At 36.7% G+C, this 19196-nt stretch overlaps 1 protein-coding gene across 9 annotated transcripts in view; it reads right to left on the bottom strand.

The window, feature by feature from the left end:
- sls (sallimus) overlaps positions 1-19196 on the bottom strand; it is a 246553-nt gene that overhangs the window by 3588 nt on the left and 223769 nt on the right. For 7 of the 9 annotated variants that reach the window (XM_076619009.1, XM_076618956.1, XM_076619029.1 and 4 more), the window contains 21 exons: positions 18871-18896; positions 12198-18561; positions 11712-11759; positions 11307-11420; positions 11039-11191; positions 10369-10732; positions 9483-9798; positions 8714-9002; positions 7896-8028; positions 7062-7498; positions 6369-6638; positions 4974-5352; positions 4608-4762; positions 4161-4451; positions 3901-4042; positions 3386-3655; positions 2630-3075; positions 1959-2258; positions 1447-1601; positions 1211-1361; positions 574-678 (listed from right to left, as the gene is read on the bottom strand). In XM_076619009.1, the coding sequence (XP_076475124.1) occupies positions 574-678; positions 1211-1361; positions 1447-1601; positions 1959-2258; positions 2630-3075; positions 3386-3655; positions 3901-4042; positions 4161-4451; positions 4608-4762; positions 4974-5352; positions 6369-6638; positions 7062-7498; positions 7896-8028; positions 8714-9002; positions 9483-9798; positions 10369-10732; positions 11039-11191; positions 11307-11420; positions 11712-11759; positions 12198-18561; positions 18871-18896 (10908 nt within the window). Of the gene's footprint in view, positions 1-573; positions 679-748; positions 827-1210; positions 1362-1446; positions 1602-1958; positions 2259-2629; positions 3076-3385; positions 3656-3900; positions 4043-4160; positions 4452-4607; positions 4763-4973; positions 5353-6368; positions 6639-7061; positions 7499-7895; positions 8029-8136; positions 8206-8713; positions 9003-9482; positions 9799-10368; positions 10733-11038; positions 11192-11306; positions 11421-11711; positions 11760-12197; positions 18562-18870; positions 18897-19196 lie in introns of all 9 variants that reach the window. The other 2 variants (XM_076619154.1, XM_076619188.1) reach the window with 1 other exon arrangement.

The following is a 19196-nucleotide window of genomic DNA, read 5'->3' as shown; positions in this document are numbered from 1 at the left end:
ATTTTCTAATCGTTTAGAACGTCGTATTTCTCGTAAGAAATTATTTGTAAGTAAGCGAGCTGTTCAACTACAGCATATACTCTCCATACGATTCTGAAGATCTGTATCTATAGTCTACAATATTTATATAATTTACTATGTCCAGATATTATATTACACTATTAAAGATGGTATCTCACTGGGGGTAGCCATCCACATGTTATATTATTATACCACTAAGCTATAATATTTTACCAAATGTCCTACTGGACAAATTGTAAAATTCAAATAAATAAAAAAAAATTTTACACTATTATCTTATATTCGGTAATGATGGATTTTAAATTTTAAGAGAAAAATGTGCAGACACGAGGGTTGATGTAACAATCAAAGCGACGTGGAAAATGATTTTCTAATCGTTTAGAACGTCGTATTTCTCGTAAGAAATTATTTGTAAGTAAGCGATCTGTTCAACTACAGCGTATACTTTCCATACGATTCTGAAGATCTGAATCTACAGTGTATAATATTTATATAATTTACTATGTCCAGATATTATATTATACTATTATACTATATTTGATTAAAAATTACCTGTGAGCTCTGATCCTCCATTGCTGGCTGGCGGAGACCAACTAAGTGTGACGCTCTTACTGGTTACATTCGTCACTTGTACGTGTTGTGGACTCGATGGAGGTGCTACAAATAACATTGAACGTCGATCAGTAACAAAACGCAAAGTACAAACTATGAAGATAATGAAACTTACTTTTACTCATGACTACCTTCGTTGACGGGAATATGCCAAGCAGAGCGTACATGGTGTTTTCGGTGAGCTTTGTTATTTCTAAGCGATAGCGGAAGCGTTAAATAAGCGGAAAGTTACAATGCAAATGATTCAGAAGCGTTAGAATGATAATTTTTTATCTACGTGCTATCGTTTTTTTGCTTCAAAGCGTCTAAAACTTCGATTGTAGAATTAATATTGTTTAAGCTATTTTTGTTACGTACACTTACACGGTTAATTAAATTTCCATCAAAATCGATCAATTTAGTTGCTAATTGCCATCTAAAAGTCTCGTAGAAATGCTGTTATTATTTTCTACATTTTTAACATTTGAAACTTTAATTGCAAGATTGAAATCTCTTTAAATTATTTTTGTACAATAGCCTATAGCGATTTAAGAAATTAATATTGTAATTTTCAATAAGGATCGATCGATTTGCTTACTGATTCGTCTGCCTGCTGAAATTGGTTCTTCGGCTACGTATGGAGGACCAGTGCCAACACTGTTCTTCGCTGTTATCCTGAAGTTGTACGGTACATCTGTCTTCAGATCCGATACGTTCAACTGCGTCGTTTCGTGCTTTGTGCTGCCGATCTGTAAACAATATTTTCAGTGTAATCAACAAGATGCACTTTGAATTTTCGTCAAAATATTCTCCCAAAGAGAATTCTTCTATCACCTTCTGCCAAGATTTCTTCGATTCTTCTTTCATTTCAACGATATATTCGGTTATCGGTGTTCCACCGTCGTTCTCTGGAGGCTGCCATTTTATCGTGAAGGACGTCTTCGTCATTCCTGATACTTCTAGCGGTCCTCTTGGTGGTCCAGGTGGCTCTGCGAAGATACGTTAATTATGGTAATTTCACAAAGCTCAGACACGACCAAAAATCTTACACGCGGTTTCTGTTCTTACAAATGCAATATTCGATCGAACGTTTTCTAGACTTTGAGAAAATCCAGTCCTTGAAAATTATTATTAACAGAAACGTATATCTTCTAACATTCTTGTAGAGGAGGCGCGATACACTAAAATTTCAAGGCAATTTTTCCCAGAAGCAATTATTATTTAATCGATTCGTAAGAAAATGTGAAACGGCTGGTAACGATACAAAAAGACAAGAAGAAAAGACGAAGAAATGTGAACTAAAGGTAAAGCAAAACTCACGTAGAAAATATAAACGTTCAACCTACCAAAGGAAGTTCTCATTTTGACCGTTTCCGATTCCAATGGTTCTGACGCTCCGACAGCGTTCCTGGCGATGATTCTGAACTTGTATTCCGCATTCTGTTGCAGCTTGTGCACACAGAAGCTCTCCACTTCTTTGTCGATATCGACCATCTTCACCCAAGCTTTGCCCGGTTCGCATTTCTCGATCGTGTATTTTTCCAGTTCGATTCCACCATCGTCTTCTGGTGGTCGCCATTCGATGGTGACGCGATCTTGTCTGATTTCCTTGAAGTTCACTGGTCCTTGAGGCCTGCTTGGTTTATCTAAGACATTATAAACGGTTTATGATTAATTTAGAAAATAATACTGTAAATGGTTGGTAAGAGAAAATGATAAATGTTTGAGAATTAACTTAGAAAAGAGAAGATCGTTGTTAGATCGCAGGTTTTTACGCATTCATAGAAGATTCAAAAGTACAAAAATGCACAAAATGCGCGTAATCTGTAGAAATATATGAAATATCTAAAGTAGAACAGCCGTTATAATATTTAGCAAGTGGAACGAATTTCTGTTTAAATTCTATTTCTTCAGTTCTCTCTATACAAGTATAAATTTGCATAAGTATCTGCGACTTAATTGTTATATTTCTTCCCTTGAAGATATTGTTATAATTCGTGAATAATAATAACAATACCTATGACTCTAAGATGTAAGTCAACCGAAGAGCTGCCAGCTTGATTCGCTGCCTTTGCTGTATAGGTAGCTGTGTCTTCTCTAACGAGCGAAGAGATAGAGATAGTAGAGGTCTTTTCTTCTGTCTGAATGGATACACGTTTATCCACTATCTTCTTGTTGTTCTTCGACCATGTAATTTCTGGTTTCGGGAAGCCGCTCGCCCGAATATCGATCTTCCATTGGCTGTTCACCGGAAGTTTCTGACTTGCCAAATTCTCGTCGTACGTGATCTTAGGCGGCTCTTGCACTTTCAGTTCGCACGTGGTTTCTGCTGTTCCTCTTTCGTTCTTTGCTTTCACTGTGAAGGTCGCCGACGATGTTTCCGTTGTCTTCTCGATCGTGTACTTTGCCACGCGATTTTCGTACGTGATGTTACTGTCTTCGAAAATTTCGTCATTTCTCAACCTGAAAGCAGATGAATCGGTTGAAATTACTTCCTACTATTGTTGATATAATTTTTGATATTTTAGTACACTACAATCTTTTTTGACAAGACGATCTTGTAGGTTGATTTAAATGTAATAAAAACTATACTGAAAATTCGATAGACAAGTTTCCGGTTCAAATAGCTCAAATCAAAAGAGATTTACAAGAAGATGAAAATTCGATGGAAAAATTTGTACTTTGGTTAATTTAAATTAAGAAGAGAAGAGTAGAAAAATATCTCTGATAAAGTTTCATGAAATTTACACGATTCGATAATGAAAATTCGTACCAAGTAATCTGAGGCGTCGGTGTTCCTCCAATGACGCAAGATAGAGTGACTGTTTCTCCAAGGCCAACGATGACACTCTTCAGAGGTTCTAGAAGAACTGGTGGTTCTGCAGCCGATGGTTTTGTTATCTTTATGTACGGAGAAGTTGGTGATGTTTCACCTGGTCCAGCCTCGTTTGCAGCTGTTACTCGGAAGGTGTACTCCTTGTTCGTGGTTAATTTCGTTACCGTATGTGTTGTTTCTGTTATAGTCTCTGTAATCTTGTTCCACCTTTAAATTAAAAAGATAAATATATTTCATAACTCATATCTATTATTCCACTGAAAAACATCAATCAAGATTTACTATAGCTTCATCGTATTGCTCTTAATTAAATATTTTTGTATACTTGAATATTTTCTTCGCAAATCAATTCTAACTATTTTTATTCAAATATTCTACTCGGAAGTCATTCCTACATTGTTCTATTCGAATATTTTATTCAAGCCTTTTCCCGTTTAATAAAATATACTCACGTAGCTTCAGTCTTTTCTTGATACTCCAGAATGTACTCAACGATGGGCGAGTTTCCATCTGAATCTGGTTTCTTCCAGTGAAGCGTAACACTATCCTCAGTTACTTCCAATGGTTCTGGTGCTCCAGGTGCACTCGGTACCTCTGTAAATACACAGATAACGTAAGAACAAAATTTCTCAATAAAAATGTATCGTACAATGAAAAAACAAAGAAGATGAAATATTCTAAAAATTATCTTGAAATTGTTAAAAATACTTACGGACGATAACGACGTTGATCTCGATGGTAGCCTCTCCGACGTTGTTCACCAGTTTCAAAGTATAATCACCAACATCTTCTTCTTGGATCTTTCTGATTGTTAATACCGCGGATTCTTCACCGATTGATGGCACGACTCGTTTCGATTTTGTAACCACGTTGCCGTTCACTGTCCATTCGTCGTTTGGTTTTGGCGTTGCGCTGAATTTCACGACTACTTCCACGTCTTCGCCTTTCCTTACTTTGTACTTCTTTGGTGTATCCGGACTAATCTTTGGCGCCGTTTCCATAACTGTGAAAATTTAAACGAACGATAATATCAGTTAAACATTATCGATCGTTAATAGCGATAAATTTTGTCGTTGAATAAACTTTTCAAATTTTTTAAAACGTTCAAATACAGACATTTCTTTAATTTCGTTTGGCAGATATTTAATCTGAACATTACCTTCGACTCTTAATTTCGATGATGTTTTCACGTTCGTTACCGCAGCTGTGTATTCCGCAATATCTTTAGCGGTACATTTTTTCACGATCAATTTCTTCACGGTTCCCTCATCTATAATGGTGTACTTGGACGATTCCTTAAGAACTTCCGTTTTCCTATAATGTCATTACGTCAAGTTTTATTTTTCTCTTAATTCGATATAATTATAGTCATTTGTATATATCGATATTCGAAATAATTATCTATTTTAAAATGTAATACACAAATTTGCTTTTCGTTATATAAAAGACGTAACATTATATTTATACACATTATCTAAATAATTATTTATTTATTTACATGTATTATATTAATATTTTATCTTACCTCATCCACGTGACTGGAACGTCGCGTGATATTTCAATAACGAAAACGGCATCTGCGTTCAATGGTACAAGGGTGACATCCGGTAATTTAGTGACGAATTCCACGCCAGGTTCCTCTACGGTCAACTTGGCTGTTGATTTTTGTTCACCGACTTCGCAGGAATAAACGCCTGCGTCCTCCGGTTCCGTATCGTAGATCTTCAGCTTCTGTCTCTTGCCATCGATCGACAATCGGACGTGTTCCGAAAATTGTAACTCTTGTCCATCTTTGAACCATCGAACCAACGCATCTCCTTTTGTTAGTTCTATCTCGAACGTTGCCCTCTCGCCTCTTGCTATTGTCACATCTTGCATCTTCGTAATAATTTCCGGTGGTAGTTCTACGATAATTTGTAAGAAAAGATGGTAAATAGTACATCTAATAATACATTTAATTTAATACTCGTGAAATAGTAGTTGTTATTTGTAAATTTTCTAAGTGCAGTTCTAATCTTTAGATGCTGGACTTTTTATATCACAGATTGCATCTATTTCATAGAGTGAAACGACAATTATAAATTGTTTTTGTTGTATAAGACCTTGGATTTTGACAAATATATATAAGGTGGTTGGTAACTGGAGGTACAAACGGAAAGGGGGCGATTCTACGCGAAAAAAGAAGTCAAAAATATAGAATAAAAATTTTTCGTTTGAGGCTTTGTTTTCGAGAAAATCGACCTTGAAATTTCGCTCGGTACGCGTGCACTTTATCGCGTCTCGCTATAACGGATCTCACTGTAGATCGTCGAAAAATTAAAAAAAGAAATTTTTATTCTGTATTTTTGACTTTTTTTTTGTACCACCAGTTAACAACCAGCCTGTATATATAATAAAAAGAATATATTTATGATAAAAATGAAATAATATATATAGAGGTATCTTAGGTATAATAATTAGATATACAGTGACTACAAAAAGTATTGGTTCATACCTTTACTTTGTAATGAAATGTTTTCTGATCAGATTCTTATTGTATGTTTCATTTTTATATTGGGTTGGCAACTAAGTGAGTGCGGATTTTGTCAATACCACCTAATGACAAAATCCGCATTCACTTAGTTGCCAACCCAATAGTATCAAATTTTTATACTCGTACGAAAGTGCTACTAAATGATATGAAATTTAATATACTTGGGCCAAATTAACTAGCATACAAATGCTCTAATGAACACATTGGAGTGCCAATATATTTTGTAGCTATTGTACCAAGTACCATTTATGTAGATATATCTAAACTAGGTAAATGACAAATTCTAAATTATCCAGGTGATAGTTGGTTAGGTTTCACGAATTTTATGATAGATACATTTAAACAGATGTTTCAATATATTCAGTACAATAAATTAATAATATTTACCAATGACGGTGACTTCCGCTGAACATTTCTGATCGATAAGGCTGCACGTGTATTCTCCTTCGTCATGGACGGATGTGCTTCTAATGAACAATTTCCTAACGGTACCTTCTTTAACAAATTCCAATTTCTCTTTACTTGGTCCCAGAGGCTCGCCATCCTTGAACCATTTAACGTCCGCTGTCGTCGATGTAACTTCAACTTCCAAAATGGCAACGTCACGCTCCTTTACTTCGCAGTCTTGTAACTTCTTCACGAATTCCGGTTTCGTGGCTGTAACATTAAATTTCAATTACCTACGCGTCATACTTTTTCTTCAACGAATCGCTGTAAAATCGATCGTAATATTTTCCTTTAATAGTCGTCACGGATTTATACACTTTTTGTACCATCTATGTAATTATGCGTTTGTGGAAAATTTAAAGATGCAAAAAATGCACAAACTACACATAACGTGCAAAAGTATATAAGATATTCGTTATAACATTTAATAAATAAAAAAATCTCTACCTGGAGACTACTTTTTTAATCGCGTCCATAAAAATGTGAATTTCCATAAATATCTATTCGCGGTCTGATAATCGCTGTAAACCTAATCTTAATAATTGCATTCAATGGTTGTAGATTCAAATGTTTAATTTACAGTGACGTAGAGATTCTTATTGTTATTTATATATTATTTACAGCGATTCTTACCTTTTACCGTAACTTTGCTCGACGTCGATTGATTCTTCACGGTGCACTTGTAAGTTCCTTCGTCCGTAGGATTCGTTTTCTTGATCACCAGCTTGTGCACTCGTCCTTCGTGAATGATCTCGCGATGATCCATTCCACTGATCTCCTGGTCGTTGTGCCACCATTTCGTAGACACGGTGTGCGATGTTTCACAGGTGAGTTCCAAGGTCTTGTACTCGTCGATGACGACTTCCTTCTCCAGAGTCTTGGTGAATGTTACTTTTTCCACGTCTACCGTCACTCTGGCACCGTGAGACGCTTTTCCAACTGGATTGCTCGCCACACACTTGTAATCGCCTGCGTCTACCTCTGAATCCGCGTTTCTGATCTCCAGTACGATGTTCTCGCCGTCGTAGGTTTCTGTGACGTTCGGTGATTTCTCCAAGGGTTTGTTGTTTCTATCGAAAAGTAAGTTATTGAAACGTGCTTTGATTTATACCGACGACTAAAATATATAATACGTGTTCGAAAGAAATTAAAATGGAACAGTGAAAATGACTGCTTTATCGGAAATTATTCAAATCCCTAACAGTGCACCGTTGTCCATAAAATTACCACGAGAAATAATAAATTGGTTATTTTGATCATTTAACGGCAATAAAATATTTTAGAAGTGAAACAGAATACAAGTCGAGGAAATTCAATAAATTCATCGTTCTTTCACTACTCAGGTATTGCAAGTACAACGATATGTGTTGAGGTTTGAATTAAAAAAAAAAGCAAAAAATAAAAATCTTGATATTTCACAAACAGCAAATAACGCAAACTTGGAAACAATAAAGTAGCTAATGATACCTTAACCACGTGACTTCTGGTACAGGGTTTCCAGTAACCTTCGCCACCAACTTGAAGGTACCTTTCTGCGGAACGGTGAGTTCTTGGAACCGTTCCGTGAAGAGTGGCGGTTCCGGAGCTCCGCTAGGTATTTCTACAAGAGTACACAGATGAATATCATTTTTCGCTATTACTTAGACAATTTCGTTATTAGATTATTGCAAATACACAACAAATTAACGCAAGCAGAAGCATATCCTACCCTTCGATATACTGTGCTGTTCGTATGTTTGTTGCTGGAAGCTAATGGTCAGGGAAGGCTTCAAGTTTACTGAAAAATGATGTAGCGAAGCATGTTGCAGCATTAATATGTACAAGCGTAATGCGATATTATTTAATCTAAATTTAATGAGCATTGTTAGAAAAATTTGTCTCATTACGACACGTATCGAATCAATTTCCTGATACGTTGTCGCATGATTATTCGAACGATACACATTTTGCATTTTACTTTGTTTCTATTGTAAAAATTAATTAAAGTCTTCATTGAATTCTTCATTGAAACAACGAACGCTATTTCGATTCTGTATTATTATTATTGGCAACTAAGTGATTGCGGATTTTGCCGTTAGGTGGTAATGACAAAATCCGCAATCACTTAGTTGCCAACCCGATAGAAATCGGCTTGATTAGAAGTCGTTGGTGTCTTCGATTGAAACGGTTCATCAGCCTTTGATGCCATTCAAATAATTACGAATGAATAATTATGAACAAGAAGCTTTCATCGCAAGAAGCTAATATTCTGCGCAAAGTATGACTACGAGTTCCGATATTCTTACTTTCAACTGTTAACGTAGCTTTCGTTTCAGCTGTGCCAAGATCGTTGGTAGCTACCACAGAATATTCCCCTGTGTCAGATACTTGAGGTTGAATCAGCGTGAGCGTATTCACGTGGCCATCTTGTTTCGGAGTCAAGCCTTTCAGTGGTTTACCGTTCTTGTACCAAGTTATTTTAGGAGCTGGGTTTCCGACGATTTGTGTCGATAATACCACGGTTTCACCTTCCCGTATCACGTACGATTGCAATGGTTCTAGAATCTCTGGCGGCTCGTGTTTGCCAGTCTTCACCTGTGCAATTAGATTGAAATTTTTGAGAAGCAATATCTCTGTATACCATATTCAAATGGAACGACTTTTTAATTATCAAGTTAGAGAAGAATCGAGTCCGCGTAACAATCATTTCGTAAAATATTTATAATTTAATATTCTTTTCGTGTACATTTTTTTAAGTAACATCTACATTTAAGTAGAACGAAACTTGCGAATTAGCAAAGTAGAGAAGCATTCGATCTGTGCAGTATTTATTTGATTGAAGATTAAAATTTGTATTTTCATCTATTCGATATTCTATCAAAAATCCTTCAATTCGAATATTAAATTATGGAAGAAGAAATTGCCTAACAAATTAATGGAATTACGTAGCAATTTCGAATTAATTGTATGATATTATCGAATTAGAAATAATAATAAACTCTAGAACTAGTGAATTGCAATTATCAAATAGTAATAATAATCACGATTGAAGTACTATTATTATTATATACAAACCTTCATAGGAATTTCTATAGTAGCTTCACCTTCCCTGTTTCTAGCAACGATAGTGTACTTTCCTTCCTGTTTCTTCTGTACTTTAGTGATCTTAATTACGCTGCAGTACATGTGCATGTCGCTCTCGGTAGCAACCACGATGTTCTCTTTGGTTGTAATCTGCGTATCCTTGTAGTACCAGGTTATTTCTGGTTCAGGTACTGCCACCAGTCGACATTCCAAAATCACATCATCACCTTCGTTGACGTATTTCGCCTTTGGTTTCCTTGAGAACGTTGGTGGTATTCCCTCCAAGATGTCGGCGAGAGATGATTCTCTGCAGACATTTATTTGCAATTATATAGAACACATGTTAGGTCGTCCGAAAAGTTTCTTTCGTTTTATAAGGAAACAATGGATGCACAAGATTTTCCGTTTTATATTATTTTATCGAATTACGTATGAACCATTTCGTTCTATTAAAATAAAGATCACAACGTTCGACAGATTAGGTTTCACGTTTGTATAAAGATGCATCGTTGTAAAAGACGTGTCTGTAAGAGAAAGACACTTTTCGGACAACCTAATATTTTAATTATAATTATTTAATTAGAATTGCAATAGGCGTAGAAAAAATATTTACGTATTTTTCAATTATCATCACTAATTTTAAGAATAAGGAAACATACTTAATTTAACAAATAGCATATTATATTTGTGTAAAAATTCGAGAAAATATTAATAATATTGAAATAATAGAAATAGTAAATAATCAAAGATATCCTCGAATGAAGAAATTAATAATTGAATGCAAGTAATTTATTTTAATGTTTTGCGATATTATTAATAATATTTTCCAATCTATATCTAAAAAGAGATATGGAAAATCCAATGGGAAAAAGCGTACCTTGAGAGGCTCTTTCTGGATGGACCAGTAAGATCCGATCCATGATCAGAAAGAGGCGCTTCCACAATTAATTCTGTGGTACTGGAAGCGAAACCAGCGGCGTTCTTGGCGACACAGGTGAAGGTGCCAGCATCTTCGGGGAACACTTCCCTGATGATCAAAGTTGCTACATTATCGTCGTCGTAGTACATTTGGAAGTCAGGTGATGGCTTGATGATGGCTGTCTGTCGGAACCAAGTTATCTGAGGCCTTGGTAGACCCTCCACTTGACATTCGAATTGGATCGTGTAACCATCTGGTGTGTGAATTGGCTGCAATTTTTCGATGAACCTCGGTGCTGATGTCTTCTCCCCTGGCGCTGGTTCTGTGATTATTAATTAATAATTTGCGTTATATTCGTGACGCGAATTTTCTGCTAATACTTTTTACGATAACGTAACTTTTCTTTTGTTTAAAATGCAAATTAACGCGTTAATCAAATTCTTGTTAATTTGTGAAAACGTAAGAAATAATTACAGAGATCGTAAAGTAAAATTAGGTAATTTGTAATTTAATCAAGTGTGTGAGAAAATGAGAATGTTCATAATTACTTAATATTATTGGGAAATAATTTTCATCAAGATAAATTTTTACCGTTTTTAGTGAGTTAGTAAAGTGTGAATAAACTTACTTTCAAATACTGGTAATTTATCGATTTTCTCGTGCAATTTGCGCTGCAAATACAGAGTATAGTGCACTTCGTTGAGGAGATATTGCGCTGGAACCCAGCCCTTTTCTTCCGTCAGGTGTTTCTTCACGAACCACCAGTCTTGATTCGAATGGTCTAAAAAAGGAAACGTAAAAATAAAGATATCAAGGCAGAACGTAACAATAGTACCGTTAACCTAGTTACATCGATATAATGATGCACCATTTCGTGTAGAAACGTATCAACTTACCGATAACGTAAACTCTTTCTCCTTCGACGAGGTTGATGGCTTCGTCAGTTTCTGCCACGTACGAGCAAATCGAGAACATTGTGTCGCCATCGCGTACAACGTATTCGATTTCGTCTAAAACATCAATTTATTCAAATACGTTATCCATCAATATTGGAGTAAGAATGACATGAAAATAAAAATAGATAAATTAGAGAATCACTAGTATAAACGATATGAATAGAAATGAAATTGCATAAGATTGATAGGTTGACATATTATTAATATGATAAACATTAACTTTTTAACCCCAAACATTAAAAAAAAATAATGAACAGACGCAAAGAGTGTGTATAAAAATCAAAATAATACGAAAAACGATTCAAATAGTTTTCAGCAATGTATTTTATTGGAACATGAACGTACCTTCCTCTGAAATGTCTTCTTCTCTGGTGATACTAAGCGAGGCCTCTTCTGTAAAGGGTCAAACAAAGTATTATAACAAAAGTAAGCAAAATCAATCACACAAGCCGATATCTATTAATACAATCAACTATTGAAGCGTCAATATATTCTATATATTTTACGATATTATACAATCATACTCGTCTATCACGAATACATATGTCGCTAATAGGCCTAATGCCGCTAGAAATTCGTTATACAGCGTTCTACTGCGATTTTTTGTTGAAGTACGTTATAGGAAGTACCGATATGCTTTTCATTCGCAGTGGATTAAGAAGCGGAAGATTGTAGGCGAGGCTTCGTTTCGGAGGCAGAAGGATGTTAGGGACAAGCATACTCACTAATTGCACCTTATGGTCTGATGAAGCGCGTTAATATTAGCTGAAAGCACGTTACATCACATTAAACGTTATCTGCGAAAGCGGAAATCGAAAAATCCTCTCGAACCTTCGTCGAAGGTGGAAACTCGTCTCTTGCTCTTCAACTTCAGCGCCAACGTTTCGTCAGCTTCCTCCACAGAATATTTCCTCTCGCGTTTCAATTTTAAGCTCACGTCACCTTCCTCGATATCTTCCACCTTATATGGCCTTGGTTCCTTCTTCTTTCTCCTTCTCAGTGGCACTCTCATCTCATCAGTCTCTAATTCTTCTATACTATATTCATCTCTAGCCTCCTCGTCTGATTCTATGATCTCTTCTATAATTGGTCCAGAGTCGTCTTCGACTTCTTGCATAATTTTGATGGTTTCTTCCCCTGCTTCTTCAGAGTACGTCATCGGTCGTTTCTTAGGTTTCAGTTTAACCTTACCGGACATAGAAATGTCTTCTTCCTCGTAAGTGTTCAACGAGATCTTGAATTCTTGCTCTACATCTTCTTTGGTCTTCGTAGAACGTGGTCTGAACGTCACATTCTCTGCTTCTGTTACTTCTTTGATATCTGGCCTTGGTTTCTTCTTTGGACGTAACTTCCGAAGAGTAACATCTTCGTAGATTTCTTCGATAGGTTTTGGTGGCAGCTTTGGAGGTTTCCTTTTGACTGTGAATTCTTGGACCTCTTCTTCTTCTTCTTCTGGTTGTTCCACTTCTTCGATCTTTTTGATCGTTAATTCTTCAGCTACCTCTTCCGTAACTTTACGTACGGGTTTCTTCTTCTTTATTTGTACATCGGTCGATATTTCTTCTTCTTCTTTAGGTTCCTCAGGAGCTCGAGCTTTCTTTATGGTTACGGCAGTTTCTTCAACCTCTTCCGTGACTGGCGTTGGTTTCTTTTCTGGCTTCTTCTTCTTGATGGTAATCTCTTCAGGAGCCTCCTCCGCTTCGATAGGAACTAATTTTTTGATAGTTACCTCGGCAGCTTCTTCCTCAACGACTGGCTTTTTCTTCGGTTTCTTTTTCAATGATATTTCTACTTCTTCCGGTTTCTTTTCTTCCTCCACTGGTTTTGGTCTCGTGAGAGTCACTTTAGCGATCTCTTCTTCCTCCGTTAGCGGTTTTTCTTTTGGTTTCTTCTTCTTAAATGTTACTTCTTCTATAATTTCCTCTTCTTCCTTCTCTACAGGAACAGGTTTCTTAATAGTGACTTCATCGGCAGCTTCTTCGACTACGGGCTTCTTTTTCTTCGGTTTTTTCACTTCCACTTTCTCACTTACTTCCTCTGGTGCCTTTTCTTCTTCTTTCGGAACTGGTTTCAATGTAATTTCTTCAATCACTTCTTCTGAAACCGGTTTTTCCTTTGGTTTCTTCTTTTTCAATGTTACTTCTTCTATAATTTCTTCTTCTTTTTCTACTGGTACTGGTTTCTTGATAGTAACTTCATCGGCAGCTTCTTCCACCACTGGTTTCTTCTCTTTAGGTTTCTTCACCTCCACTTTCTCAGTTACTTCTTCCGGTGCCTTTTCTTTTTCTTTTGGAACTGGTTTCAGTGTAATTTCTTCAATCACTTCTTCTGGAACCGGTTTCTCCTTTGGTTTCTTCTTTTTCAGTGTTACTTCTTCTATAATTTCTGCTTCTTCTTTTTCTACTGGCACTGGTTTCTTGATAGTAACTTCATCGGCAGCTTCTTCCACCACTGGTTTCTTCTCTTTAGGTTTCTTCACCTCCACTTTCTCACTTACTTCCTCCGGTGCCTTTTCTTCTTCTTTCGGAACTGGTTTCAGTGTAATTTCTTCAATCACTTCTTCTGGAACCGGTTTCTCCTTTGGTTTCTTCTTTTTCAGTGTTACTTCTTCTATAATTTCTGCTTCTTCTTTTTCTACTGGCACTGGTTTCTTGATAGTAACTTCATCGGCAGCTTCTTCCACCACTGGTTTCTTCTCTTTAGGTTTCTTCACCTCCACTTTCTCACTTACTTCCTCCGGTGCCTTTTCTTCTTCTTTCGGAACTGGTTTCAGTGTAATTTCTTCAATCACTTCTTCTGGAACCGGTTTCTCCTTTGGTTTCTTCTTCTTAAATGTTACTTCTTCTATAATTTCTTCTTCTTCCTTTTCTACTGGCACTGGTTTCTTGATAGTAACTTCATCGGCAGCTTCTTCAACCACTGGCTTCTTCTTCTTAGGTTTCTTCATCTCCACTTTCTCAGTTACTTCCTCTGGTGCCTTTTCTTCTTCTTTCGGAACCGGTTTCAGTGTAACTTCTTCGGTTACTTCTTCTGGAACCGGTTTTTCCTTTGGTTTCTTCTTCTTTAGCGTTACCTGTTCAGGAACGTCTTCTTCCTTCTTTTCTTCTACAACTGGTTTCTTAATAGTGACTTCGTCTGCAGCTTCTTCCTCCACAGGTTTCTTTCTTTTAGGTTTCTCTATTTCTTCAGTTACTTCTTCAGCAGCTTTTTCTTCTGGTTTTTTCAAAATGACTTCTTCAACTACTTCTGCAGGCGCCTCCTCCTTTGGCTTCTTCTTTATAACAACGTCTTCTTTAATTTCTTCTTCCACTTCCTCTTTCTTTTTTATTGTAACTTCAACAGCCTCTTCTTCTTTTACGGGCTTCTTCTTCTTTGGCTTCTTCACAATTGCTTCTTCAACCACTTCTTCAGGTTTCTCCGGTTTCTTCTTTAACGTCACTTCAGCCACTATTTCTTCTTCTTGTACTTCTTTCTCCTTCAAAACTGGCTTCTTGATGGTAAGTTCAGCAGGAGCTTCTTCAATAGGTTTCTCTGGTTCCTTTTTCAAAGTGATATCTTCTACTACTTCTGGAACTTCTTCCGGTTTCTTCTTTTCAGGCTCCTTCAGCGTTACCTCTTCTTCCTTAGGAACCTTCTCTTTGGGTTTCTTTGGTTTCACCTTACGCTTCACAGTGATTTCTTCAAGTTCTTCTTTGGGTGCTTTAGGAGCTTCCTCTTCTTCCTTCGCTGGGAACTCTTCCACACCTTCGTCCTCAGGTTTGTCTTTTTTCCAACCCTTTAACGTTATCTTCTCTGGTTCCTCTTCTGGCTTGTCTTTTTGAGGTATTCTGAACTTAACTTCAGGTTCTTTATCCGGCTCTTGTGGTTTCGGTTTTCCCTTTATCAACGGAATCTGTTCGATCTCTTGATCTGGCTTCTTCTTCTCTTCTGGTTCGTATGGTTTTGGAACTGGCTCTGGTGCTGGTTTTTCTGGTTCTTCGTATTTCTCTGGTTCATATTTCTCCAGTTCTGGTCTCTCGAAATCCAAAGGCTTTAACTCATCGTGTTCTAATTTCACCTTTGGTTTGTCTTTTTTCTCTGGTTTCACTTCCTCTTCAGGTACTGGTTTGGGTGGTTTCTTCAATGGTTCTTCGATTTCTTCTGGTTTCTTTTCGGGAACCTTCTTTAGTTTCACCTTTTCAGGTTCCATTTTTTCTTCTTCAGGTACCTTGCCTTTGCCAACGACCAACTTCTGTGGCTCTTCTGGTTTTTCTGCAGGCTTCTTCGGTAGACGTTCGTATATCGATTTATCCTCCACTTTCTCCAAAGGTACCTTCTTCAATTCTTCGAATTCTTGATCCAATTTTTCCAATTCTGCAATTTCTTTCTTAGGAAGTTTAACCTTCTTGACCTTTCGCTTCAGCACTTCCAGAGCTTCCTCGGTGTTTCTAGACAGAATACCAGATTGAACCGGATTCTCTTCTAGTTCTGTTACCTTTGGATATTGAATTTCAGGTGGATAGTCACCGACGAATGTAAGTCTGCTTCGTAACATGATCTTCGGGAATTTGGCTTCTTCAACTACTTTCTTCTTCGAAACTGCCACTTTTTTCAATTTGATCGCAGCGAACTGAACGGTTTCAACCGGTTCTGAGTATTTGAGCTTCGTGGGTTTGATTTCTTTTCTTTCGATTTTTTGAGGGACCAATTTTTGCAAAGATTCTGGTAAAGGTTTCTTCTCTTTCTTTTTCTTTGGTTCCCATTGAATCTTCTCAGGCATGGGTTCCAGTACAGGTCGTTCGTACTCCGGTTCGACCCATTCCTCGATTTCATCTTTCTTCACTATCTTCTTCCTTCTCTTCTTCACAACCTTTGCTTCCTTTGGTTTTTCAGGAACTTCTTCTGGTTTCTCTTCCGGTATTTCTTCCTCTTCCTCTTTCGAAGCTTTTTCTATAGGAACCTCTTCTATTACTACTTCTTCTTCCAGTTTCTCTTCGACTGGTACAGCCTTGCGTTCTTCAGGTTTCCTTGTTGGCGTTTCTTCAGCAACAGTTTCTGGGACAACTTCTGCGGTTTCAACGGCATCCTGTGGAATAATCTCCTTCTTGGCTTTGACCATCTTTGGCTTCTCTTCTGGTATTTCTTCTATCTTTTCCTCGTGTTGCTCTTCCTCTACAACGGTGGGTTTCTTTTCTGCGGTGATTTTCTTCTTCTTTGGTTTTTCTTTTGGTTTCTCTTCCTCCGTTTCCACCTCCTTTGCTCTTTCTTCTTCTGCTTTCACTTCCTCTGGTTTTTCTTCCTTTACTTCTTCCTTTACTTCTTGTTTCTCTTCAGGAATTTCCTTCACTTTCAGTTTCTCTTCAATCACTTCACCATTCGTCACAACTTCCTCTTTTTTCTTCTTCTTAGGTACCTTCTTCACAGAAACCTCGGTAACCGTTGCCTCTTCTTCAATCTTTTCTTCCTCTTTAGGAACAGCCTTCTCTTCCCTTGGCTTCTCTTCTTTTATTTCTTCTGTAGTAATCTCAGTAACCACTTCAGTCGTTTGTAACTCTTCCTTCGGAAGGACAGTCTTCTTAGCCTTCCTTTTCTTTGGTTCATCCACTGTAATCTCTTCCACAACTTCCGCCACTTGTTCCTCTTCAGCTTCCTTCGGTGTTAATTTCTTCTTAGGAGCCTTCTTTATAGTAACCTTCTTTTCTTTTACTTCTGCTTTCTCTTCCTTCTCTTCGACTATTTTAGCCTTATCTTCTTCTGGTTTCTGCACTTGTAATTCTTCTTCCGCAGTTGTAGAAATAACTTCAGTGGTTATAATACCATCTTGAGGCGTAATTTCTTTTTTGGCTTTAACCTTCTTTGGCTTCTCAGTTACAAGTTCTTGTACTTCTTCCTCTGGCTGTTCTTCAGTTTCAGACACACTTTCTTTCGGTGCTTCCTTCACTTTAACCTCTTTTTTGATCACCTGTTCTTCTATCTCCTTAACCTCAGTAGCCTTCTTCTTCTTAGGTTTAACCTCTTCAGGAAGTTCCTCCGTGGTCACTTGAGAAATCACTTCAGTCACTTCAACACTTTCTTTCTCTATAACAGCTGGTTCCGCCTTTTCTTCTTTAGGTACCTCAGGTTTTATTTCTTCCACAGCTTCGTCCTTCTCTTCGGCTTCAAGAGCTGTAACTGGTTTCTTCTTCTTCTTTGGAACTTTCTTTACTTCTACCTTAGTAACTTCTGCCTTTTCTTCTTCCACTTCCGAGGGTTTGGCTTCTTCAGGTTTAGCCTTCTCCTCAAGTAACTCCTCGACAGAAGTTTCGGTAATAATTTCAGTGATTTCTAAACCTTCTTTTGGTAGAATCTTCTTTTTGGCTTTTTCTTTAACAGGTTTCTCAATCACGATCTCTTCGATTTGTTCCTCAGGAGCTTCTCCTTCTGTGATTGTAGCTTTTTTCTTCTTGATTATTTTCTTCGTTGGTGTTTCAATGATTTCTACGATTTCATTTTCCTCCATGGCTTTTGCTTCCTCTATGGTCTTCTGTATAACTTGTTCCACTACCTTTTCCTTCTTATCTTTAGGTTTCTTTCGAATGATCTTCTTTGTTGGTGTCTCAATGGTTTCAATAATTTCTTCTTCTTCTTCTACTATCTCTTCAGGTTTCTTCGGTGCTTTCTTCAGATCAACCCTTGTTACTTTAACCGTTTCTGTTCCTTCTTCTACCTTAGGTTTCGCTTTTTCTTTCTGTGGCTTTTCGATAATAATTTCTTCAACGATCTCTTCAGGAACACCGTCATCTTTCACTATGGCTTTCTTCTTTTTTACTACTTTCTTAGTGGGTGTTTCAACGACTTCTACTATTTGTTCTTCTTCCATTTTGGTTATTTCTTCTAGTGGCTTCTGAATTATCTCTTCCACCACGATCTCTTCTTCTCCTTTCTTCATTGGACGAATCTTCTTTCGAATTATTTTCTGAGTGGGTGTTTCGATTGTTTCGAAGATCTCTTCTTCCTCTTTGATGATCACCTCCTTCTTCTTCTTTGGAGCTTTTCGTACATCGTGTTCAGTGATCGTCACTGTTTCTACTTCTTCTATGATTGGTCGGGCTTCTTCTTCTTGTGGTTGCTCTATTATTATCTCTTCCACGACTTCCTCTGTTACTTCATCTTTACCCGGCACTGGCTTCCTCTTCTTGATGATCTTTTTGATAGGTTTGACTTCCTCGATGATTTCCTGTTTTTTCATTAAAAAAAATAAGTAATTTGTACTTGTGTTATTAATTTTAGGCATTTTAGTAGGTCATTTCATAAGTAATGTGCTTTTTTATTTTTGAATTATTGTATTTTTGATGCATGGAAAGAATTAATTTTTATTTTTAGTTTCGTTTTTTATTTCTTGTTACACTATAATCTCCCCTTAATAAATACTCTTCTAATAAATACTCGATTATTTTCATCTAATCTATACATATATTAAAAATTACATTATTTATGAGATGACCTACCCAAATAAAACAATCTTACGATCAGTCATAAATCCTACCTTTTCAACCACTTCTTCCGTAATATCTGTGAAAAGAACAAAATGTTTTAGATCTGCTTAACAAATATTCTCAACATTAAGCATTTCTTTATGGCAGAAACCACTTAACAAACCATTAACGAATAAACGAAGTATCGATATAGAAAGCATATATATATATATATATACCAATATATATATACCAATAGCTCATCAACAGATACACTGATCAATGTTACATGTATAAAGTATAGAAATATAAGTATATTTGTCCATCATGTCTTTGTATCTTGTTCTGTTTACATCGTATAATATATTTATGCACTATTTGGTAAATGAATGAAACG

Source organism: Bombus vancouverensis, chromosome 1 (genome assembly GCF_051014615.1).
Source record: "Bombus vancouverensis nearcticus chromosome 1, iyBomVanc1_principal, whole genome shotgun sequence".
NCBI classification, from domain to species: Eukaryota; Metazoa; Arthropoda; class Insecta; order Hymenoptera; family Apidae; genus Bombus; species Bombus vancouverensis.
Note: the sequence above shows the minus strand (reverse complement) of the source record. Positions and strands in the feature narration are given on the sequence as shown.